General features: G+C 45.3%; 1 protein-coding gene across 1 annotated transcript in view; it reads right to left on the bottom strand.

The window, feature by feature from the left end:
- Positions 1-25,794, bottom strand: part of si:ch211-26b3.4 (connector enhancer of kinase suppressor of ras 2) — an 867,895-nt gene that overhangs the window by 508,063 nt on the left and 334,038 nt on the right. The window contains exon 6 of the mRNA XM_068047793.1: positions 8,634-8,753. Coding sequence (XP_067903894.1) covers positions 8,634-8,753 — 120 coding nt within the window. The remainder of the gene's footprint in view (positions 1-8,633; positions 8,754-25,794) is intronic.

The following is a 25,794-nucleotide window of genomic DNA, read 5'->3' as shown; positions in this document are numbered from 1 at the left end:
TGTGGCACGAATGATACTTGCCACTTATCAGCCCAAGTCTGAATGTTGTCCAGGCCTTGCTGTATATGGACACGGACTGCCTTCAGTATCTGAGGAGTTGTGAATGGTACTGAAGATTGTACAATCATCAGTGAACACCCCCATTTCTGACCCTATGATTGAGGGAAGGTCATTGATGAAGGGCTGAAGATGACTGGGCCTAGGTCACTACCCTGAGGAACTTCTGCAGCAATGTCCTGGGGCTAAGACGATTGGCCCCCAACAACCACAACCATCCTTTGTGCTAGGTATGATTCCAACCAATGGAGTGTTTTCCCCTGATTCCCACTGACTAGAATTTGGCGAGGGCTACTTGATGCTACACTTGGTCAAATCCTGCCCTGATGTCAAGGGAAATCACTCCCACCTGCACCTCTTGAGTTCAGCTCTTTTGTCCATGTTTGGACCAAGGCTGTAATGAGGTCGGGAGCCGAACCCAAACAAGCATCAGTTAGTAGGTTGTTGCTATTTAAGTAGCACTTGATAGCACTGTCGACGACACCTTTCAACACTTTACTGATGATCGAGAGAAGGCTGATGGGGCGTTAATTGGCCGTGTTGGATTTGTCCTGGTTTTTGTGGCCAGGACATACCTGTGCAATTTTCCATATTGCCGGGTAGATGCCAGCTTGGCTAGGGGCACAGCTCATTCTGCAGCACAAGTCTTCAGTACCACAGCCAGAATGCTGTCAGGACCCATTGCCTTTGAAATATCCAGTGCCTTTGGACGTTTCTTGATATCACGTGGAGTGAATTGAAATGGCTGAAGATTGGCATTTGTGATACTGGGGACCTCAGGAGGAGGTCAAATGGATCAACCACTTGGCACTTCTGGCTGAAGATGGTTGCAAATGCTTCAGCCTTTTCTTTTGCACTGATGTGCTGGTCTCCTCCTCTGGATAGTTGTTTAATTGTCCACCACCATTCACGACTGGATGTGGCAGGACTGCAGAGCTTTGATCTGACCCATTGGTTGTGGGATAGCTTAGTTCTGTCTATTGCATGCAGCTTCCACTGTTTGGCACGCAAGTAGTCCTGGGTTGTAGCTTCACCAGCTTAACATCTCATTTTTAAGTATGCCCGGTGCTGCTCCTGGCATGCTCTCTTGCACTCTTTATTGATCCCTTGGCTTAATGGTAAAGGTAATGTGAGGTATATGCCAGGTCTTGAGGTTACAGATTGTTGTTGAATACAATTCTGCTACTGATGGTCCACAATGCCTCATGGATATCCAGTTTTGACCTGCCAGATCTGTTCTGAATCTATCCCATTTAGCCTGGTGGTAGTGCCACACAACACGATGGATGGTATCCTCAGTGTGAAGATGGGATTTCATTTTCACAAGGATTGTGTGGTGGTCACTCATACCAATACTGTTATAGACAGATGCATCTGCACCGGGTAGATTGGTGAGGACAAGGTCTGGTAGGTTTTTCTGTCTTGTTGGCTCCCTCATACCTGCCGCAGGCCCAGTCTGGCAGATATGTCCTTCAGAACTTGGCCAGCTCGGTCAGTAGAGCGACTCTTGGTGATGGACATTGAAATTCTCCACCCAGAGGAAATTCTTTGTCCTTGTCACCCTCAGTGCTTCTTCCAAGTGGTGTTCAACATGGAGGAGTACTGATTCATCAGGTAAAGGAGGGCAGTAGGTGGTAATCAGCAGGAGGTTTCCTTGCTCATGTTTATCCTGATGCCATGGGGTTTGGAGCCAATGTTAAGGACTCCGAGGACAACTCCCTCCCGACAGTATACCACTGTGCCGCCACCTCTGCTGGGTCTTTCCTGCCAATGGGACAGGATATACCCAGGAATGGTGATGGTGATGTCTGGGACTTGGGAGTGGGGTCTGGTATGTTTCCGTGAGTATTACTATGTCAGGCTGTTGCTTGACTGCTCTGTGGGACAGCTCTCCCAACTTTGGCACAGCCCCCAGATGTCAGTAAGGAGGACTTTGCAGCATTGAAAGGGCTGGGTTTGCTATTGCCATTTCCAGTGCCGAGGTCGATGCCGGGTGCTGTGTCCAGTTTTATTCCTTTTCAACTTTTCCGTAGCGTTGGGCAGCGAAGTCAACCGCATTACTGTGGGTCTGGAGTCACATGTAGGCCAGACCAGGTATGGATGACAGATTTCCTTCCCGAAAGGGCATTAATGAACCAGACAAGTTTTCACAACAAAAAATGGTAGTTTCATGGTCATCATTATAGAGACCAGAGTTTTATGAATTAACTGGATTTAAATTCCACCAGCTGTCTGCTCCCATCTCTTTCTCACGGAACTCCAAAACCCACTGAAGACACATGAACCCCAAGAGAGAAAAATCTCCTACAGTGAACAAGGTTTAAGAAGAATACTGGGCCCCAATGAAAAGCAAGACCATATCTTCAATCAAAGACTCTACACAGTAACAAAAAACCCTCCTCAGAGACTGCCTCAAACTTTTCCACTTTACTTTTTCTACTGCTCTTTTCTGTCCCTATCTGGATGTGTGTATCGCATATGCGTGCTAGCATGGGCGCGTCGTGTATCTATAGGCGTTAAACGAATTAGAGTTTAAGTTTAATAAATTTCACTTTTCTTCTTTAAACCTAAGAAAGCCTGTATGTGCTTATTTCGGTGAACAAGGATTCACCAAGGGGGAACAAAAACACAGTGTGTTTAAAAATAAAACCCTGTTACAGTAAGACCAAGTGAAGGCTGAAAGGGAAGCCTAGACATCTTTCTTACCTGGTCATAACAGGACCACACACCCCAACCTGTGCTTCTCTCATCTTTTACTCACACATTTTCTATTTCTCTCTCCTAGTTTAATTACTTTATATATTTTAGTCTTCCCTTTACCTGTGGTGCCTAAAGCACAATTTCTGAATGATAATCTACTGTCTTTCCTTGCATTTGTTTTTGAACTTATTATCTATATTACCTTTTCCATCTGAGCCCTACCCCCCAACCTGCCAAACACTAGTTTAAAGTAATTGTGACAGCCCTCTTTATTCTTTCTGCTAGGGCCCTGGTCCCAGCCCAGTTCAGGTGCAGCCTGTCCCAATGGTACACTTACTTCCTGTCCCAGTACTGGTGCCACTGTCCCATGAAATGGAACCCCACTTTCCCACAGCACTGCTTCAGCTATGTGTTCACCTCCCTAATCTTCTTATCCCTACTCCAATGTGCACGTGGCTGAGGTAATAATCCATGAGGTTCTGTTCTTTAATTTAGCTCCTAGTTCCTGGTACTCTCCAAAGAGGTTCTCTTACCTACTCTTCTCCATGTGCTGCGATCATAGCCTCAAACGAACTGTCTAGAAACTTCTCCCCTTCCCTTATGAGTCAGGGTCTGGAATTTTATGCACCCCTTCCAGCCCCAGGAGCGAGCTGGAAGGCAGATGGGGTTTGGCAGGGGGGGGTGCAGGGGGAGGGAGTTGCCATACCTGTTGCCTACCCGCTGGAGCTGGTATTTGACCAGTGGCAGGGGAGGTGGCCTGCCTGCTCTTAGGTCAATTGAGGCCCTTAAGTGGCTAATTAATGGCAACTCAATGGCCTCGTCCCACTGTCGCTGGTATTTTACCAGAGGCAGATGGGCACTTCGCCACCTGGGGAGGCTGCCTAGTAAAACCCAGCATCCTCCCGGCAGGATGGGAAGGGGTCCATCCTGATTGGGCACCCTGTGTCTCAGGGAGGGCCCACCCAATGGCAAGGACCACCCCCACTGGAAGAGCCCCCCACCCACCCACCCAGCTGAACGGCCCCGCTCCCTGTTGCCGGTGCCTGGCTGATTGGTCCCGGTGAGCTCCGACCCCACTTACCATCTTCTTCGGCCTCCATCGCTGGCTGGGTCTGGGACCTGATGCAGTCCCAGCAGTGGCCACCACTCCCAGTGATGCTGCTGGGACTGAAGAGCTGGTGACCCTCTGACTGGCCGGCAGCTCTTGGAGGTGGGACATCCTCTCTCAGAGGGGTAGGAAACATGGCAATTAATTGCCTGGGACACACAAAATAGCATCGTAGCTTCCAAGGCCGGTGGAGTCGGGCTCGTTCCCAGCTTTCCAGATGGTGGGTGGGGCCACCGTCTTCTCATTAAATCCCGGCCAGAGTGTCTCCAACCCACATTGAGATTCGAGGTGGAGGCATCTACTGCAGATGTGTTCACGCAAGACAATCTTGCCGTCCACAAACTCCCACACAATGCAATCAGAGATACAGCTGCTCTGCATATCTTAGTCAAGATTATTTATATCTACTTTTTAGTTTGTTGTCTTTTTCCTTTTTCTACACACTAACTTGCACTAAACACTAAAATACTGGACAAAATCTTCAATACTTACTGCGTCAAACCTCACAAACCACTACAAGTACTGGAGGCATAAAGTAACACCTCCTTCCCCTTCGGCACTGAAATCCTACTCTCACCAAATTCCCAATTTTTATGCTCCTTACGATGCACTGTCTGGATGACCTGCTCTGATTGTAACAGGGACCATGTAATCACTCAAGAATCGGTTCAATAAGTGATCGAAACAAATGGATGTAAAGAGGTATGGAAACAGGACGAGCAAGTGGGATTCGGATTACTGCTTGTGTGAAGGATAAACACCAAGACAGAAAAAAAGCAAAATACTATAGATGTTAGAAATTTGAAAAAAAAATAGAATATACTTGAAAAATTCAGCAGGTGGCAAAAGCTGACAGGTTAGCATTTCAGGGGTAAACATTGGATAGAGTTGGCCTGCTGGGCACAGGGCACAAAGCCTTCACTGGAACAGGTAGGTCTGAGACCCGTCAAAATTGGGTGTTGTGCCTCACTTAAGTTAGACCAGCAAGCTGGGCACTTCCAGGCAGTTCAGCAGTGAAATGGACATCAATTTTGGGCCATCGCAACACTGAGAGCAACTCTCAGGTAGGGGAGGTGCAGAGGTTTTGGGAGCTGGGCAATTGGGGGTGGAGGCAATTTAGGAGAAGGGGAAAGCAATTGCAGAACAGATTGATCAGGTGGGGGCTGAGAGTGATCAGGTAACAGTTGTCGGGACTGCATTCCTGATACCCCTGACTCAACATTCAAGTTAGAATTTTTAAAGAAATGCATCTTTTTTGTCGGCAGTGTCCAGTGGTCCCTTTAAGGACCACGTCTTAGGCCACATGTAGATCTAGTTATTCTGAATTCAGCTGGGAAGGGGTCCTTCAAGAGGCAACAGACCCCTCATTAAAGTTCAAGGTGCATAACACCCGTGGATGCCTAGAAAATAGGCTCCACAGATTTAGAAGTTAAAACAATTCCTGTGCAGATTGGGTACAAGTCATCCCACTGCTACACTGGTATGCTTTGTGCTTGTTTTATGCACAAATGACAGGCACAATGCATACCAATTTCCACCCCCAGATGTCCAGACCTTAATTGTTAACTAGTCTGTTCTTTCCGAGAAGTTGTCTGGCTTCAGCACTTTGCTTTTTATACCAGCACGAACTGGTTGGATTGAACAGCCTAGAGGGGATGCAGAAAAGATTTACGAGAATGGTTCCAGCGATGAGGGACTTCAGTTCCATGGATAGATTGGCAAATCTGGGACTGTCCTCCTTTGAGAAGAGAAAGTTGAGAGGAGATTTGATAAAAGTGTTCAAAATCATGAGGGGTCTAGACAGGGTAGATAAGGAGAAATTGTTCTCATTGACAGAAACCAGGGGAAACTGATTTAAAGTCATTGGCAAAAGAACCAGAGGTGACATGAGGCAAAATGTTTTTACACAGCAAGTGGCTCGGATCTGAAATGCAATGCCTGAGAGTTGGGTGCAGACAAATTCAATGGTAGCTTTCAAAAGGGCAGTGGCTAATTACCCGAAGAGAAATGATTTGCAGGGCTATGGGGAAACGACAGGGGAGCGGAACTAGCTGAGTTGCTCTTACAGAGAGCAGGCATGGACACGACAGGCTGAATGGCCTCCTTCTGTGCTGTAACCATTCTATGAGACTGAATAGATGAGCACAGCGGACTCAGACAGATGCAGTAATCATCTGTGCTTTTTTCAGACTTTAATTTATAACATTTATAACCCAACAGTATAGAAAATAATTTTCAGTCAAGCCAACAATCTGATAGTGTTAGGACAAACTCAATTTTTACTGTGAAGTTTCGTGTACGGCTGATTTAGTATTTTTATCTTCTAACCTGCTTCCCATTCTCCACCCTTTGTAATTTATATAAAACTGTTGCCCGTATACAATCCCGCACCGTCCTTGCTGATCTGGATCTTAAATCCCTTCATAGTCTCACCCTTCCCTATGTCTGTGACTTTCTTCAACCCTACACCACCTTCACCCCCCTCTCCCCCAACCACCCACCAACCTCTCCCTTCCTCGGAATATAACATCTCGTGTACTATCCCTCTAAACACCCCACCACTGGCAACCATGGCTTTAGCCACCAAGCCCCCGTGCTCTGGTGCTCTCTCCCTGAATCTCTCCACCTCCCTCTCTTTCCTTTAAGACCCTCCTAAAAACCGGCTCTGACCAAGATTTTGTTCACCCCTCTCAATACCCCCTTCCTTGGCTCAACATTAATTTTTTTCACCTTTGTGAAGTGCCTTTAAATGTTTTTCTACATTATATTAGGGCGGCACAGTGGCACAGTGGTTAGCACCGCAGCCTCACAGCTCCAGAGACCCGGGTTCGATTCCGGGTACTGCCTGTGTGGAGTTTGCAAGTTCTCCCTGTGTCTGCGTGGGTTTTCTCCGGGTGCTCCTGTTTCCTCCCACAAGCCAAAAGACTTGCAGGTTGATAGGTAAATTGGCCATTATAAATTGTCACTCGTATAGGTAGGTGGCAGGGAAATATAGGGACAGGTGGGGATGTTTGGTAGGAATATGGGATTAGTGTAGGATTAGTACAAATGGGTGGTTGATGTTCGGCATAGACTCGGTGGGCCGAAGGGCCTGTTTCAGTGCTGTATCTCTAATCTAAAATCATATAAGGCACAATGCGGCCAGGATCTTGTGGAGGAGGCGAAGCTCCTGGCACCGGACCAAAAAGGCAGGGTTCAGCCTTTTCGCACCTCTGGCGCGATCCTCCTTTGTTCCGGAGGCAATGTCTCTGGGGCCAGGATCTCCATCCCTTTAAAGACAGGGATCCTGACTCCAAGAGCTGCCAGCCAATCAGAGTGGGGGTGGGGGGTTCATGGAGGTAGAGGTTTTGTTAGCGGGGGTCCTCTGTGAGCCACAGATTGCCCACAGAGGAGGGACGCACCCCCCCCCCCCCGAATCCCGCCACCTCCCCCTCCCAAGTCTGCAGGGAGTGCATCTCATTTTAGAAGGCACTCTCTCTGAGTGCAGGAGGCACCACCCCCCACAAACGCAACCCCCACCCCCCCGCACTAGTTAGTTGCCAGCCGTGGCGGGAAGAGGCCCTTAAGTGGCCATTAGGCCACTTAAGGACCTCAACTGGCATCTGGGCGGGTAAGCCATCTCTGGCCTATCCTGCCCACAGCAAAATCGCCTGGCAACAGGGCGACAATGGACCCTCTGCCCCCTCTCCACCTGTCACAATTCTATTGGCCCTCTCACCTCCGACCCCGCCTCAGGTGGGCCCATAAAATCCAACCCTATAAGTGCAAGCTGTTGTCGTTTTACCACCCACTACTCTTTTGCCTTCAAAGCTTCTCTGCTACCCAGTCCTAATTGCCACCAGTCCATTCCTCCTCCCTCCTGATTTTATTGCCACAGGAGAAACCAAGGAATGCGCGTGGAAGTTGACATTAGCACAAAACCCTCCTGCTCCCCTCTCCTTTGTCCATCTAAAAGCTATGCTACTCCCTACAACTTCAGAGCACAGGGAAGACCGTCATTGTCTTGACTTCCAGTGACCATTTTGGACACCCTCTCTATGACAGTTTGAGCAGCCACATTTTAAACAGGCACGGAAGGTATGACAGGCTAAGGAGGAAGACAGTGGCAGATCAAGGAGAAAAAGGGTGTTTGACAGATTTAGAGATTTTTTTTCAAGAGCATCAGAGGAAAATGTTGTGAATGGAGTATCAGAAACAGGAGAATGGCCATTTATATTTAAAGTAATTTAGTTTAATTTAACATAATTTTTCTCTGTTCTTTCTATCTACTATTCTCCGACCAAGAGGCCAGCAAGCAATTAACTCTTTGACCTCTGTTTTTGATTAGATGACAGGTAGTGTGCAAGGCAGTCAAGTGCAACTGGCCTAATATTTCTCAGTACCGCATGGCAAACATTGAGTTCTCATACTGTACAAATCCCCCCTTCCCCACTCCCACTATCTCCCTGACTGTATGGGCAATATAGAGAATATCTTGTGTTGAGATTAAAATGCATTGGAGCACGGTCCGAATATAACTTTCCAACTGCAAATAAATTAAACAAAGGTATTAAAGTATTTAACAATTGTAACCTTTTTAAACTGAGAAATAGCAAACCAATTCTTTTATTGCTCAGGTTTACAATATACAAGACTATAAATGAAATATGCTATTGCATGGTTTCAATACCATGACTGCCTCTGTATTAATTTAAACTACAGTAAACAAAAGGTTTATTGTACATGATTATGCACTATTAACAATTATGTGGAAAAATTAGGTCCTTACCAAACCCTCACTGGGCATGATATTCGTTAGGTGGACAACTTCAAGATGTGCAGACTGTGACACCAGGGAGTCCGATGAAAGTGAGATGATGTGATCGCAGATCCCTGATAATGTTTTACACTGTAAGTAATCAGAGTGCCCAAGAAAGGTGTTAGCAATGTGTAAAAGAACTTACCATCAAGCTTCCTTATCTCTTCTATCATTCTTTTTATAGTTATCACATAAAAGCTAGTTATTAATCATGTAGCGTAAAATACACTATGTTGAAAGAGAGACACAATGTTAATCCGTCATCATATGCATTATCTCTGTATTTTATGCTATGTGCGATTCCAGTCGAAATAATTTCACCTCCATTTCGGTCTTATATTCTTGAGCGAATCCTGAATTTTTTGTCTGATCGATACTTCTATTGCCTTGTTTTACTGCATATGCGGTTGTGTATTCAGTAATAACAGGATAACTGTCAGGACAGACACAGCAATGTTAATTTAGTGAAGATCTAAATGCAACAGTTTTATTCTCTGGTTCATGTTACACTTTGGTCGTGAATGAATCCAGTATTAGAATTTCTGCTGGGAATGGAACTGCCAGCGGAAAAGCCCCTGGGAAGGACAGCATTACCCCTGAAATAATCAAGAGTGCCAAGCCTGCTATACTCTCAGCACTACATGAACTGCTATGCCTGTGCTGGGACGAGGGAGCAGTACCCCAGGACATGCGCGATGCCAACATCATCACCCTCTATAAAAACAAAGGTGACCGCGGTGACTGCAACAACTACCATGGAATCTCCCTGCTCAGCATAGTGGGGAAAGTCTTTGCTCGAGTCGCTCTGAACAGGCTCCAGAAGCTGGCCGAGCGCGTCTACCCTGAGGCACAGTGTGGCTTTCGTGCAGAGAGATCGACTATTGACATGCTGTTCTCCCTTCGTCAGATACAGGAGAAATGCCGTGAACAACAGATGCCCCTCTACATTGCTTTCATTGATCTCACCAAAGCCTTTGACCTCGTCAGCAGACGTGGTCTCTTCAGACTACTAGAAAAGATCGGATGTCCACCAAAGCTACTAAGTATCATCACCTCATTCCATGACAATATGAAAGGCACAATTCAACATGGTGGCTCCTCATCAGAGCCCTTTCCTATCCTGAGTGGTGTGAAACAGGGCTGTGTTCTCGCACCCACACTTTTTGGGATTTTCTTCTCCCTGCTGCTTTCACATGCGTTCAAATCCTCTGAAGAAGGAATTTTCCTCCACACAAGATCAGGGGGCAGGTTGTTCAACCTTGCCCGTCTAAGAGCGAAGTCCAAAGTACGGAAAGTCCTCATCAGAGAACTCCTCTTTGCTGACGATGCTGCTTTAACATCTCACACTGAAGAATGCCTGCAGAGTCTCATCGACAGGTTTGCGTCTGCCTGCAATGAATTTGGCCTAACCATCAGCCTCAAGAAAACGAACATCATGGGGCAGGATGTCAGAAATGCTCCATCCATCAATATTGGTGACCACGCTCTGGAAGTGGTTCAAGAGTTCACCTACCTAGGCTCAACTATCACCAGTAACCTGTCTCTAGATGCAGAAATCAACAAGCGCATGGGTAAGGCTTCCACTGCTATGTTCAGACTGGCCAAGAGAGTGTGGGAAAATGGCGCACTGACACGGAACACAAAAGTCCGAGTGTATCAGGCCTGTGTCCTCAGTACCTTGCTCTACGGCAGCGAGGCCTGGACAACGTATGCCAGCCAAGAGCGACGTCTCAATTCATTCCATCTTCGCTGCCTTCGGAGAATACTTGGCATCAGGTGGCAGGACTATATCTCCAACACAGAAGTCCTTGAAGCGGCCAACATCCCCAGCTTATACACACTACTGAGTCAGCGGCGCTTGAGATGGCTTGGCCATGTGAGCCGCATGGAAGATGGCAGGATCCCCAAAGACACATTGTACAGTGAGCTCGCCACTGGTATCAGACCCACCGGCCGTCCATGTCTCCGTTATAAAGACGTCTGCAAACGCGACATGAAATCGTGTGACATTGATCACAAGTCGTGGGAGTCAGTTGCCAGCATTCGCCAGAGCTGGCGGGCAGCCATAAAGACAGGGCTAAATTGTGGCGAGTCGAAGAGACTTAGTAGTTGGCAGGAAAAAAGACAGAGGCGCAAGGGGAGAGCCAACTGTGCAACAGCCCCAACAAACAAATTTCTCTGCAGCACCTGTGGAAGAGCCTGTCACTCCAGAATTGGCCTTTATAGCCACTCCAGGCGCTGCTTCACAAACCACTGACCACCTCCAGGCGCGTATCCATTGTCTCTCGAGATAAGGAGGCCCAAAAGATTCAGTAATAACAGGATAACTGTCAGGACAGACACAGCAATGTTAATTTAGTGAAGATCTAAATGCAACAGTTTTATTCTCTGGTTCATGTTACACTTTGGTCGTGAATGAATCCAGTATTAGAATTTCTGCTGGGAATGGAACTGCCCATTTATATTACAGGAGACTTCATTAGCCAAAAAGAATGGGGGATGGTTACCACTGCCCCTCCCTCTGAAATAGTGGAAGCAGTGATTACTTTGACAGATTATGGTCACAACAATGTAAAATCTTGCTCATACAGATCACAAAATTGGAAGCCTGCCAAGAGAAAGGAAGCCAATTTAACAGTTTAAAGTTACCTGCTCATGTGTCATGTTTCTTTTCTAACTGACACGAGAATACACACAGAAGACAACAGTGACTTTGCAATAGCATTATGGAGGAACTATATCGGATTCTTGTCATTTCTATCCAACTCATCAACAAAAATAAAACTCATGGAAATTCAGTTAGGCAGTGGAACAAAATTGGAGCTGTGCACAGAGCATATTTTCAGTGTCACACCTACAAGGAGTGCGGCAATGAAAAAATGCAGTCTAAAACTGAAGAGTTATACAAATTAACTTTACCTTTTTTAAAAATGGACAATGTTGCTAAAAATGGCCGCTGAAGGTAAAGAACCTAGACTTTGCATATTCAAACTGTGTGACAGGAACAAAGGAATACCTTTTAAGCAGGGAGGGGTTAATTATACCCATCCTGAAACATTCCTGAATTGAATGGGTTCTTCTGAAACTAAGGTATAAAGTAGAAACATCATAACCGGATTATTCTCATCCTGAACCCATCGACCAAGAGAGAAACATACAAACACCTCAGGCCTGCAAGAACTTGACTTCCGAGAGAATTCAACAGGTTTACCACGAACCCCGAAACCCTACCTCACCTGAAAAACGCTTACCCCTTTTCCTCTCTCCGTCTCTTCTTGTGTGTGTGTGTGCCTAAGTGAATGCATGAGTGGATGCGGTTGCGACAATTTCGGGATAAGGCGAATTGCTCAATAAATATGTGCTCTTCTGTTTTAAACCTACAAGAAAACCTGTCACTGTCTATTTATTTGGCAAATAAAACACCAAGGGGTTAAACCCGAATAACAAAAAGCACTTGCTGCGGTCAGGTGGGAGTTGAACAGTGGGAATCACCCACATTCACACCCCTCACCATGTGGCCATAACAACATTCAGACAATCTTATATTACCCTCTGTGGCCTGGTCTAGTTTGGCATGCCTGATTCTGCAATTCATAGAATCATAGAATGGTTCATAGATGGTTACAGCACAAAGGAGGCTATTGGCCCATCATGTCCGTGCCGGCTCTTTGCAAGAGCAACTCACCTAGTCCCACTCCTCTGCTTTTCCCAGAGGCCCTGCAAATTTTTTTCTTAATATCATTGCCCAATTCCCTTTTAAAAGCCATGATTGGATCTGCTTCCAGCACAAGCTCAGGCAATGCATTGCAGCTCCTAACCACTAGCTGCGTACAAAAGATTTTCCTCACGTCACCGTTGCATTTTTTGCCAATCATCTTAAAACAGTACCCTCTGGCGCTCGATCCTTCCTCCAATGGGAGCAGTTTCTCCCTATCTACTCTGTCTAGACCCTCATGATTTTGAAGATCTCTCTCAAATCGCCTCTTAATCTCCTCTTCTCCAATCTATCCGCTTAACTGAAGTTCCTCATCCCTGGAACCATTCTCGTGAATCCTTCCTGCACCCTCTCTAATGCCTTCACATCCATCCTAAAGTGTGGTGCCCAAACTGGACACAATACTCCAGTTCAGGCTGAACCTGTGTTTTATACAGGTTTATTATAGTGGTAGTAGGCATCCATCCATCTCGGAAGACGATGGACTGCACCCGGAGTGTATGTCACTTCTGAGCAGAGCGCTGCCTGTTGTGGCTGAAGAGGCTAACTTGTGAGGGACAATCCCTTCTACAGCTGACACAGATGAATATCGTTGGCCCGAGGTCGACTGATATTTTTTCCTTCCGCCAGGTTCTCTTTTCTGGTTCTGGTCACTTCTTTTGTCCTTTGCTTTTTCCAAGCCCTGCCATTCTCCAGGAACTCCAGTCAACAGCAAGGACATCCCATGCATCAACACTGATCCCTGTCAACTTGAGGTCTTGCTTGCAGACGTTTTTCTATCGCAGATGTGGGCGACCTGTTGGTCTAGTGCCAATAACTTCACGTACCTTGGATCAACAATCACCAGCAATCTGTCCCTTGATGCCAAAATCAGCACGAGGATTGCCAAGGCTGCAGCTGTCATGTCAAAGTTGAGACGACGAATGTGGACCAACAGCAAATACAAAGCTCCGCGTGTACCAGGCTTATATTCTCAGCACCCCCTCCACCCCCACCCGCTTTATAGTAGCAAAGTGTAGACAAATTATGCAAGCCCAAGAAAAGTGGCTAAACAGTTTCCACCTCCGCTGCCTCAGACGGATATTGGGCATCTCCTGGCAGGACAGAGTGCCGAATATGAAAGTACATCAGCCTGCAGGGATCCCCAGCATGTTTGCCCTGTTCAGTTGGCTGGGTCATCTGCACCGAATGGATCATGACCGCATCCCCGAAGACATGCTCTATGGCGACGTTTATCATAACTTCTTTGCTTTTGTACTCTATGCCCCTACCTGTAAAGTCCAGGATCCCGTATGCTTTAGTAACCACTTTCTCATCCTGCCCTGCCACCTTCAACAATTTGCGCATATAAACCCCCAGGTCTTTCTGCTCCTGCACCCTCTTTAGAATTGTACCCTTTATTTTATATTGCCTCTCCTCATTCTGCCTATCATAATGAATCTTTCACAGTTCTTTCTACCAAAATGAATCACTTCACTGATGGATCTGTTATACTGAACCAGGTTTCTCTGAGCTTGGACACATGTCTAAATGGCTGAGGTTTTAACTGCAAGTATTTAGATTCAAAACAGTAAAGTTTGATATTTGAGAGCACTTTTCCCAATATCCTTAACATTTGACCTGTGAAAATAACTTCCCTTATGCTAGGTAATGCATTTGTCTAAGGTTTCTCAGCTTCAATATGGCCCTGTGTGATATCACAGAGAAAACTATATTTCTAAAATATAGACAACCTTTTGGCATGACAAGCTACCGCTTTAGAATTTACAAATTGTAATGAACAGAATGTGTGACATGAATCTGATGCAAATAAAAGATTTTAATTGGACACAAAATATCCCAGACATCCACTGTAAGAGAAAACCTACCCAACGCTTCTTATAAATTACCCTGCAAGTTGATTGTATGTGGTAGTTTCTGTTCCGCTATAAATCATGTATCAAAAGTAAATGACTAAGACAGAGTTGAAAAGATAATGCTTCAACATCAGAAAGTGAATTTCTACTGTTGAATTTCTTGAGCTCTGATAAGCATTACTGCAACCAAGTACAGAGTTGAAATGAGAAACTTAAGAGGAAATACTAGGATTCAGAGCATGTGGAAGGCACCATAACCCAGGCCAAGAAACAAATTAGAGGTCCAGAGGCCTAAAGAACACATATGCTTTATCACCTGCAGTAGTTGCATCAACATTAAAAAGGTTATTTTAGTGTTTCATTCGATCCTTCAGCAGCTAAGCTTTGTTCCTCTTCTTTGTGAAGAGGATTTGAGTTGCTAAATTTGGTGGTGTTGAATAAGGGTGAAATGTTGGCCTGGACATCAGGGGAACTCCATTCTTCCAACTGTGCAGTTTTAAAATTAGTATTTTTTGTTCTAGGGAGATGAAGGGGGTCACAGAAATTGGAGTGTTTTCTAAATTGAAAACTTGCTGCGCTGATGTCATGCCAAATAAGAAGATATATTTTAACCAGTCAATTAATAATGAAAAACGACAAATGCTGGAAACCGGAACTAAATACAGAAAACACTGCGAATACACAATGAATCAGTCAGCATTTACAATGAAAAATTCTAGATCTTGACATATCAGAGCACCCAGTGTGCTTCCAGCATTTTCCCTTTTTCTGTTGGTCTGGAGTTTCTGAATGTTTTCCACTCAGGTATTAGTACAATCTGGGCAGAATCATTTGAAATGGTGAAAAAAAATCACAGAATTTACAACTTAAGTGTGCAATGCCCATAACTACTTACACTCGTTTTTCATGATCTTTTACAATGATTCAAAAGCCAATTCTGCAAAAAAAAAGCTCGCACCCACAGAACTGGCCACCTCCCAGGTCAACATGTGAGTTTCCACTGATTGTGCAGGTTCAGAGGTGTTCATCACATTGCAGCCAGAATTACAGGAGCACAGGCACCCGTGGTCACATTAATCCATCGTTAATGATCTACAGCAGCAATGACCAGCAATCAACTGAAACCTGAGTCAAGTCTGTTTCTCATACTGATGCTGCAATTACTTTAAGTTCATGTTAAATAAGTTCAAATTCAGTCAACTAATCTGCCCTTAGTACATAAGACCTGTGATCAGTCTGAATGGCCAGTTTCTTCAGCTACAGAAATTACTTGAACACATGTTCAATTTAAATTAGTTTAATTCAGTAATCCTGAGGCCATGTTCCAGTCAATAATCAATTTACATTTGATTATGCTGCTCAATTGCTCTGACTCATGGAAGATTTTATGTCAGTCATATGCAAATGAGTTGCACAGAAACTTCGACATGAGTTCACCTTGGCAAACCCAGCGCAGTGTCAGATGCATTTTCCCGATTGCGCCCCTAGTGGAAAGTCCAGGCCGATAGAGTTAGTATATTAGAATTGTATGGCTGTTGCATAATATATCAGCTACAAGGTAACTGAAGGGAGAAAAATGTGATGAACTGAAGCAAAATATAAGCTGTCGACGAGTAACTTGCATCACTGAGTTCATTTCATGAATGCTTGAAGCAGCTTTCGCTCACAATCTCCAAAATTACAAATAAATCATTTGGGCCTTCCCACAAAATCCTATATCACTTTGAGAAGAATGGAATTCCCCCGGTGTACTGGCCAACATTTCACCCTTAATCAACATCAAAAACAGATTAGTTGGTTGTCCATATCCTTACTGTTTGGTAGGATCTTTGCAAATTGGCTGCCACTTTTGGCAAGAAAGCAACAGTGATTGCACTTCAAAGTAGCTTGGGACTCTTCTGAGTGATAAGAGAAGGTGCTACTTAACTGCCAGCTCTTGTTTCTCTGAACTGCAAGTCAATGAATATGGGATCAAACAAGACCAAATCACTCTAGAGTGTTTTTTTATGCTTTCACGGGACGTGGCATTGCTGGCTATGCCAGCATTTATTGCCCATCCCTAATTGCCCTTAAGAAGGTGGTGGTGAACCGCCTTCTTGAACTGCTGCAGTCCATGTGGTATGCCCACAGTGCTGTTAGGAAAGGAGTTCCAGGATTTTGACCCAGTGACAGTGAAGGAATGGCAATACAGTTGCATATGGACACGGACTGCTTCAGTATCTGAAGAGTTGCAAATGGTGCTGAACACTGTGCAATCATCAGCGAACATCCCCACTTCTGACTGAGGGAAGGTCATTGATGAAGCAGCTGAAAATGGTTGGGCCTAGGACACTACCCTGAGGAACTCCTGCAGTGATGTCCTGGGACTGAGATGATTGACTTCCAACAACCATCCTCCTTTGTGCTAGGTTTGGCTTCAACCAGTGGAGAGTTTTCCCCTCAATTCCCATTGACTCCAATCTAGCTAGGGCTCCCAGATGCCATACTCGGTCAAATACTGCCTTGTGTCAAGGGCAGTCACTCTCATGAGGTCAGTTCTTTTGTTCATGTTTGGAACAAGGCTGCAATGATGTCAGGAGCTGAGTGCCAGATGCATTGATCCCCACTCATATGATCAATAATTTCTTGTTATTGAGTCATGGAGCACCAAATAAGGCCCTTTGGCCCACTGAGTCCGTGCCGACCATCAACCACCCATTTATACTAATCCTACATTAATCCCATTTTCCCTCTCACATCCCCACCTTCCTTCAATTCTCCGACCATCTACCTACACCAGGGGCAATTATTACAATGGCCAATTTACCTATCAACTCGCAAGTCTTTGGCATGTGGGAGGAAACCAGAACACCCAGAGGAAACCCACACGGTCACAAGGAGAACTTGCAAACTCCGCACAGGCAGTACCCTGAACTGAACCCAGGTCACTGGAGCTGTGAGGCTGCGGTGCTAACCACTGCGCCACTGTGCCACCCTGTTGCTCTGTAGATCTCAGACTTGGCTCTGTAGTAACACTCTTGCCTCCAATCAAGAGGTTGAGAGTTTAAGCCCAACTCCAAAGACTTGAGGATGTTAATCTAGGCTACCAGTGTTGGAGCCGAGGGAATGTTGCACTGTTAGAGGTGTCGTCCTTCAGATGAGGTTAAATCAAGACATCCAGCTTTCCTTTCAGGTGGATGTAAACAATCTCATGGTGCTATTTGAAGAAAAGCAGGGAAGTGCTCTTAGTGTCCTGGTCAACATGGATCCCTCAACCGGCATCACTAAAACAAGTTAAGTGATTATTCATCTCATTGCTGTTTGTGGAACTCTGATGTATACAAACTGTCTGCTACACTTGCCTAGAAAATGACAGTGAGTACACTTCAAAGTTAATTTGTTGTGAAGTGCTTTTGGACATCCCAAGGATGTGGCAAGCGCTCTATAAATGTTTTTTCTTCTTGCTTTATTAATGACACTTTAGTCAGTATTTTTTAATTATGACTTTGTTAACTACCATGGAGATTTTGTTTACCATTTTGATATTCCCACCACAACACCAGATATTTCAATACTCTATCATTTTAAACCGAGTTTCAACCTGCAGAGCTTTTTGACTTCAGATATTTAATCCATGTTTTCACGCAACCACATCACTAATGGAGAGCTGCAGGAACAGACTGCTGAACTGAGTGCTTTCCAAAGTCACACTGACAATTTGTGATCCATTTATAGTTGCAGTATTGAAAAGGTAGGATGACAGAAACTTAGATGAGTTCTGAAAGACATGATACTATTCTTGGAACATTTTTTGAGGCAGCTCAGGGGGACTGACTGGAGTCAGAAATGATTCCCATTTCCCACATCTGAATAAATTATGTAAATAAGCAACAATTAAATAACAAAAACATTAATGACCTATTTCTTCACACAGTTGGTATAAATCCAGAAATCCTTTCTGTTTCGTGTATTTTACAGATTTAAAATAGAGAATTAAAATGACACCAAATTCACCATTTTTCGAAATGACATGCTGGATTTTGTGGTCAGCAGCGAAGCAATGGTGCTCACTACATACCTCGAAGAAAGTTGCCCACAAAGATCTACCTTGGTGCGTTGCTGCAGTGCATCTTGTACATGGTACACACTGCTGCCACTGTGCGTTGGTGATGGAGGGAGCAAATGTTTAAAGGTGGTGGATGGGGTGCCAATCAAATGGGATGCTTTGTCCTGGATGGTATTGAGCTTCTTGAGTGTTGTTGGAGCTGCACCCATCCAGGCAAGTGGAGGGTATTCCATCACACTCCTGACTTGGCCCTTGTAGATGATGGACAGGCATTGGGGAGTCAGGAGGTAAGTTACTTGCTGCAGAATTCCCAGCCGCTGACCTGCTCTTGTAGCCACAATACTTGTATGGCTGGTCCAGTTTAATTCCTGGTCAATGGTAACCCCCAGGATGTTTATAGTGGGAGATTCAGCGACTGTAATGCCATTGAATATCTAGGGGAGATGGTTGGAGTGGATTTTCCCTTTCCCAATGTCAGTTTGATTCTGGTGCCAAATGGGCCCCGGGAGTGCAGAAGGTGTTAGTTTAGGCAGGCATCAAGATCAGCGCAGGCTTGGAGGGCCAAATGGCCTGTTCCTGTGCTGTACTGTTCTTTGTTCTTTGTTCTCAAGGGAATCTCTAGGTTTCCAGTAGCGCTGATATCAGCAAGCCGGGTAAGCAGCCAATCACATTGAAGTATTCTCATGGATAGCAAAACAAATTAAAAGCCATTGAATCCTTTCACTTTTAATTTTAAATTTTACAGATAGCAAAATAATTGATTGGGACATTCACATGGGATTAAGGTAGAAGCTAAAATATCATAAACATACTTAAAACAAATTATCACAATGGAGAAATATGGCATGAAACAAATATAAGATTACTCTTTCAGGGCCAGTCACACTGTTTAGCAGCAAATACTAAAAACACAGTTGCACCTCATTCAACAAGGTTTTATTTTCAAGGACTTTTACAGCGAGACCAAGAATGTAAGGGCAGAATCTTACTACCTTAGTGTCTGGTGCAATGATGGGGCCATTTCAGAGTCGGGAACCCGAACACCTGATCAGTGCGTCTTCTTGTTGCTCTTTCCGGGAGCCAACCAATTAAGAGCTGGTTTCCAGGATAATTGTCCAATTAGGGAGTGGGGGTGGGATAAAGTGTCAGAAGCACGAACGAAGGATCAGTATTATTTTCGGAAGGATGTGAGAATTCTTGACAGGGTGCAGAACAGATTTACCAGAATGATTCCAGGGTTGGGTGATTTTGGTTACAAGGTTAGGTTGGAAAAGCTGGGGTTGTTCTCCTTAAAACAAAGGAGATTGAGGGGAGATTTATTAGAAATGTACAAGATCATGACAGGCTTAGATAAGTTAGACAAGGAAAAACTGTTCCCATTAACTAATGATACAAGGACGAGGGATACAGATTGAAGGTTTTGGGCAAGTGAGACGGGGAATATGAGGAAGAATTTTTTTACACTGTGGATGTGGAACTCGCTGCCCACAAGGATGGTGGAAAGAGAGACAACGACTTTCAAAGTAAATCAGATGGCCATTTGAAGGAAATAGACTAGCAGGGCTATGGGGATCAAGTGGGGAGTGTGACTGACTGAATAGCTCCGTGGAGAGCCGGCATGGACTTCGTGGGCCAAATTGCCTCCTTCTGTGCTGTAAATAACTATGACTCTATGACTCTATTTAAAGAGACACTGGCAGCACTCACAGTGGAAGCACTGTGTGGTATGGATCGCTCAGTGATAGGCATAAAAGAGGTGTAGAATGGATGAGAGATGGGGAAGTGTGCCTCCAGCTTCATGGACTGGAGATGATGTTAGAAGCAGTGAGGGCACGGAGAGAGGTGCTTTTTCCAGAGGATGACAGGAGGAGGCCAGGCTCGCCAAACAGGCATGCCTGGAGGTCGCAGAGGAGGTGAGCAGCTGGAGTGTGATGCAGAGGACATGGATCCACTGCTTTAAACAATTCAATGACCTTTTGATGTCTGGCAAGGTGAGTGCTCTGCAATTCTTAGCTGGCAGCCATCACTCAACTCCTCAGCAGTGTTCAGCACTGATGTCCTCTGAGGCACACAATTTGTAGCCACACAAGAGTGACTCCTCAGGCTCCTGCTTAAATCTCCAGAAAGCACTGACACTCACCCTCAACATGGTGGCATTTCACTCCCCATCTCAGAGTGACCCCCTCCAATCTCATACCTCCTTCCTAATAAACACTTTACTCTTCACACTCCTCATTCTCTGCCTTTTCTCATTGCAGGAGAAGAGAACCCACAGTGCCCAGGAGAGATGGAAAAGCAGGAATGGAGTTGCATCCTTGGCCATCCTGATGGCAATGGAGGAGAAAACCCTGGAAATCGGCAGGGTGGCAGCAATGCAGGCCATTGCTGATGGAGAGACCCGGCACTGATCTGTCACTCATTTTGTTTCATTACAGCCAACATATTAGATCTCATGTTCAGCGCTTTGCCAGGGTTAGACCTTTTTCAGAAGCTGGAGGCGGGGACAGCTGGGAAGAGCACCCATCAGAGGCCTGAGGACACCTCCAGCTGTGCTCAGCTCAACACAGATGCTAAGCCTTGGAGGTTATACACTAAGTGTGTACTTGTGGTCCAGTAAAGGGAAATGTGTGGGCATCTGTCAGATTTCCAGAAGCTGTGCGCACCCTTGCACTGAAGATGGAGGAATCCAAATCTGCCACGAGTGCCATGATGTCTCAGGCATTTGAACATTATAGCTGCAACACCACCCCCACCCAACAAATAAATCTACTCTCAGCAAAGAGCTGTCCAATGGCCATGTCCATTGTAAGAGTGGCCAAACTCATGGAGATTCATATGCAGCAGGCCAACAAGTGGATACAGGCACACAACAATGGCCTGCAGTCTACAGTGGTGATTTTGTGAAGCATTGATCACACTCGCCTAGATGGCTGAACATTACATTCAAATGCTTCCAATTTCTCTCTAGCTCTTGGGCCCTGAGAGTGAAGAGGGAGACAAGGATGATGCCATTGGGGGCTCTCCTCAAGGAGACCCCAGGTCATAGCCCATGCCCTCAGCCCCTCTGACAGAGCCACACACGCTGCATCCTGCCCCCATGACTGAGGCTGCCCCAGCACAAATGCAGGTGGAGCAGTCTTATGCAGGGGCCTTCATGGGCTCCAGAACCCAGAGGACGTCCACCACAGCCATCTCGTGCATCAGAGCAGGGGAACGAAAAGCCTGCCTCCAATTCTGCTGAAGTCATAGATGTAGGACCACATAAAAGTAAGAGAAAGAGGACACAGAAACTGTCTTCATTGCATAAAGGTGCCTATTCAAGGTTAGTGTCATATGGATGATGTTTATTTCAATGAAGGGCATGAGATTGTGTGACCTGATAAGTGTCATGGAGTCAATTATGTTCCATTGCAGATTGACCATTTACAGGTGAGTGGTATGAGATCCATGGATGACTATGTAAGGCTCATAATGTCATGGTGGAGGGCTCTCTGCTGCTGAGTAGATTTGTTTGTTAGGTGGGGGTGGTGGTTGCACCAATGCTGTATACACTGTACTCAGCTGAAGCGTGCATGGACGAGGGCGTCATGGGCTTCACGGGCACACAGGTCTATGCTAACTGGCATCAGTGGCACTTTAGGATGTTCCTGCCCCGCTGGGCCCTCTTCCTCTTTGTCCTCCTCCTCCAAGGATGGCGTGTGCTCCCCACCGTCCTTTGGTACCAGTTCCAGTCCTCCCTGCAGTGCCAAGTGGTGCCGGATGAAGCACACCACCACTATCTGGGAGAATCTTGCTGGTCCGTATTGAAGGGCACCTCCAGGTTGGTCACAGCACTGGAATTACATTTTGAGCCAGCTTGCTTTATTGTGGCCCTGGTCGTACGGCTGTGACTGTACCTCTTCTATGCCTCTGTGGTGGAGCTCCTCACTGGTGTCAACAGCCAGGTCTTGAGCAGGTACCTCTTGTCTCCCTGGACCATCCACTGAGGCAACCTGGTGGAGAGAAGAGCTGTGGAACCTGACACTACTGAAGGATGAAAACATCATGGCAGGTCCCTGGACACATTGCACATACTTTCAGGATCCTGTTGCAGTAGTTGCATACCAGTTGCACATTGAAGCAGTGAAATCCCCTCCGATTCACAAACACTCCTGGCTGTTCCAATGGAGCCTTGATTGCCACAGGGGTGCATCAAGCCCTGGAGCTGTGGAAATCCTGCCAGGGAGGCAAAGCTGACAGCCCTCTGGTGGCCTCACTGGCCACATTCGTCTTGAACTGAATGTGATGCCCTCACAAACAAGGCATTTGTCACCTGGCTGTTGCAGTTGTGGGCTGCGGATTGTGAGATCCTCCAGATGTCAGCAGCTATGCCCTGGAATGTGCCAGACACAAAGAAATTGAAGGCTGCAGCCACCTCGACTGCCATGAGCAGTGGGTGGCTATCTTCTCCTCCTGGCCTTAGGTCTTTGTCCAAGAGGGTGCAAAGGTCTGCGGCCAACTGACGTGAGAGCTGCAGCCTTCAGAGGCACTGCAGTTCTAGTACTCCAGAGAACTGACCCTTGGCCTATAGACCCAGTGCTGAGGGTAGTGTCTTCGTTTCGGTGCTGCCCTGCGGCCGTCCCCTCCATTCCATCCAGCTGCATGTGACTGTGTTGAATGCTGCAGCTGATGCTCCTCTCACAGTTGTTGCACCTGCTGCTGCTGTGGGTGCTGAGCTGAAGGATGCTGCACCTCCTCCTCAGTGGTCCACCCAACCTCCGAATATGTGGACCCCATGGCACTGTGCAATCTCACAGGTGATAAGGGGACTTGTGACTCAGAGGTGTCCAAGGCACTTAAACGAATTGGCACCAAGTTGCTGTCTCCGAAAAAAACAGTTAATTTAGGCTGAAGGAACTACTCCTGTCAGCGCAAGCCTCTGACTGTGGCTGACCTCAGGCTTGCCCATTTCACCCTTTCTCATGCTGATATCAGCTCAGTTCCAGTCTTCAATGACTTCCCGATGTGCACTTGCCTTCTCCAAGCTGCCAAGTTGCAGACACAGTGTTTGACCTGTGTGTTGTTCGAAAAGAGGGATTGCATGCTTAAAATTAGCTTTTAACTGCCTTTTAAAGTGTGTCAATTGGCTTCCCCACTTCACTCCTAACCCAGCCCCAGGAAAAACAGAAGCAGGTGGGAACTCATCGGAATCCCGACCCAACATCAATTTCAGCAATTTTCCTGCCTCCCATGCTCCTGAAACTGCCTCCTGAGAACATTCCACCACAAGACTGGAAGTTCTCATCAGTTCCATGATTTCTAAATGACTGCATTCTGGGGGGGACCTCAACAACGCACCCTCTGGAGAAGCAAAGAATCACTGACAGCAACCTCTGTAGTTCCATTTTAACTGCGCATATACGGACTCCAGAAGTTGCTGTCAGTTTGAGAGGAATAATGTTGATGAATGCTGACAGTTTCACCATCATTGTGACTGCAAAATCAGAGCAGTAAACCTCACAGTGGCCAATCTACCCTGGTAAGGTCCCACAGAAAATGAAACGTTAGCTGTTACCCACTAGGTGTTGCACGCGGTAGCAAAAATTGAAGGATATTATCATTTATAGTTTTAGTGATGTGCAAGTTCAATTCAGACACCTTAAAAATAAACAACATTGTTGAATCAAAGTCACCTGAGGCAATTTTTCGCACATTCTGTTCATCCATAGCTTTTCAGGCTTTCATACGCAATGCATTCAAATTCCATGCGTTTGTCATTTTTAATCTCATGGGCCTTGAAGCCATGAAATAATCCTATTAAATTTATTAATATGCACAGCTTTACAGAATCAAACAGTAAAGAAGGCGGCCATTCGGTCCATCATGCCTGTGCCGGCTCTTTGGTAGAGCTATCCAACTGGTCTCACTCCCCCGCTCTTTCTCCAAATTTTGCTCATTAAGTATGGTTAGATTCAAACCACAATCAATGAGATGAGAGGCCAGTATCTAACCCACTGCATCAGCCAATCCCTAGTTTATTTCATGGGAAGGTTATCCTGTTTACCTTCATCGTGCTCTCACTGAAACAGCGACCAATAGTACTTAATCGGAATGCATTTCAGCACTGATTTTGGCACACTGTTATTTTGCAAGTGTGGAGGATGACCAAGAGGACAGAGAAAATAACGTGGGATTCAAAGAATGTTTTACACAGTGAGGGTGAAACTGATGAATAGTTTTTTTTTTACCTTTCTGTGCTTTTTCTTGGTATAAGCTGCTGACATGCTCCATTCAGCTGGTGTGTGATACCAGAGGTGGCATTTACTATATAAGGGTAGGAGCTACTGTCATTCATGCTATTGTATGAATGAATACCAGGTTCCTATCCTATTCCTGTCACTGCTATTTTAACAGGCAAATTAACCCATTTAAACTAAATAGCAGAGAGAAGGATAGCACACAAATCTATTGTATAACATAGACAATAATAATTTCTAATTCATAAGCATCACAATTTTACCAGAAACTATTTTGCAGTTGTTTTCTAGGAAATAACACTCCAATTTATATTAAATAAAATGTTATTACTATTGGTGTTAAACTGTCACTGACATAAAACAAACTCCTGTCACAGCCAAAAAGTGTTATTTGATAAAGAAAGACCAGCATTTATATAGCATCTGTCACAGCCACAGGAAGTCACACAGTATTTTGCAGCCAATGGAGTACTCTTGATTGTATTCACTGATAATGTAGGAATTACGCACATGAAGGTGCAGCAAACATCAATCTGATAATGACCAAATAATCAGTATTTAGGTGTTGGTTGAGGGTTAAGTATTAGCCAAGAACCAGGGAGAACTTCCTTGCTTTGCAAAATGCAGAGGATAAATCAAAGACTCCCAGCACAGATTTGTTAAAGGCAGCTGGTGCCTAAAGAAGTAATAGAGTTTTTTTTGAACAAGTGGCTGATGGGACAACCAGCAGTGGCACCAGAAATTGAATCAAATTGAGGTGGGTAAATTCATTAGGGACTGATGTCAGGTCCTACGGTATCCTGGCCTTCCCAAACCTCAAAATACTTGTTGGGACAATCTTTTTGCTGCTTTGCTGCTTATAATGACACTAAAACACTGGAAAATTAAATTATTTTTGGCAGTCACATTTCACACATCTACAATCAATCAGCAATCAGTATGTAACTGAAGGAGGATGTGAATAGAATCTTCTCTATTTTGTGTAGTAATGGCAATTTTTTCAGTTGCCCAGAAGTTTAATGTGGGATATAAAATTGCAATTAATTAATTTATTAGAGATAGCCAAGTGAAAGCACCAAACCTAGTGTTTTTAAACTTGGTGAAAGTAAACCGTCCCAGCAGCAAGATAATGAGTCAATTTCTAACTGTGACAGCAACAAATGAAACAAAACCTTATTAGTGCCAAATAAGAAACCAGACGGGGCACTGTGTGCATAGTGAGTGACGTAACCATGGTGACAACTCAAGGTCTTCAAATGCAAAATGTTACGTTTTCAAG

This window comes from Heterodontus francisci, chromosome 15 (genome assembly GCF_036365525.1).
Source record: "Heterodontus francisci isolate sHetFra1 chromosome 15, sHetFra1.hap1, whole genome shotgun sequence".
NCBI classification, from domain to species: domain Eukaryota; kingdom Metazoa; phylum Chordata; class Chondrichthyes; order Heterodontiformes; family Heterodontidae; genus Heterodontus; species Heterodontus francisci.
Note: the sequence above shows the minus strand (reverse complement) of the source record. Positions and strands in the feature narration are given on the sequence as shown.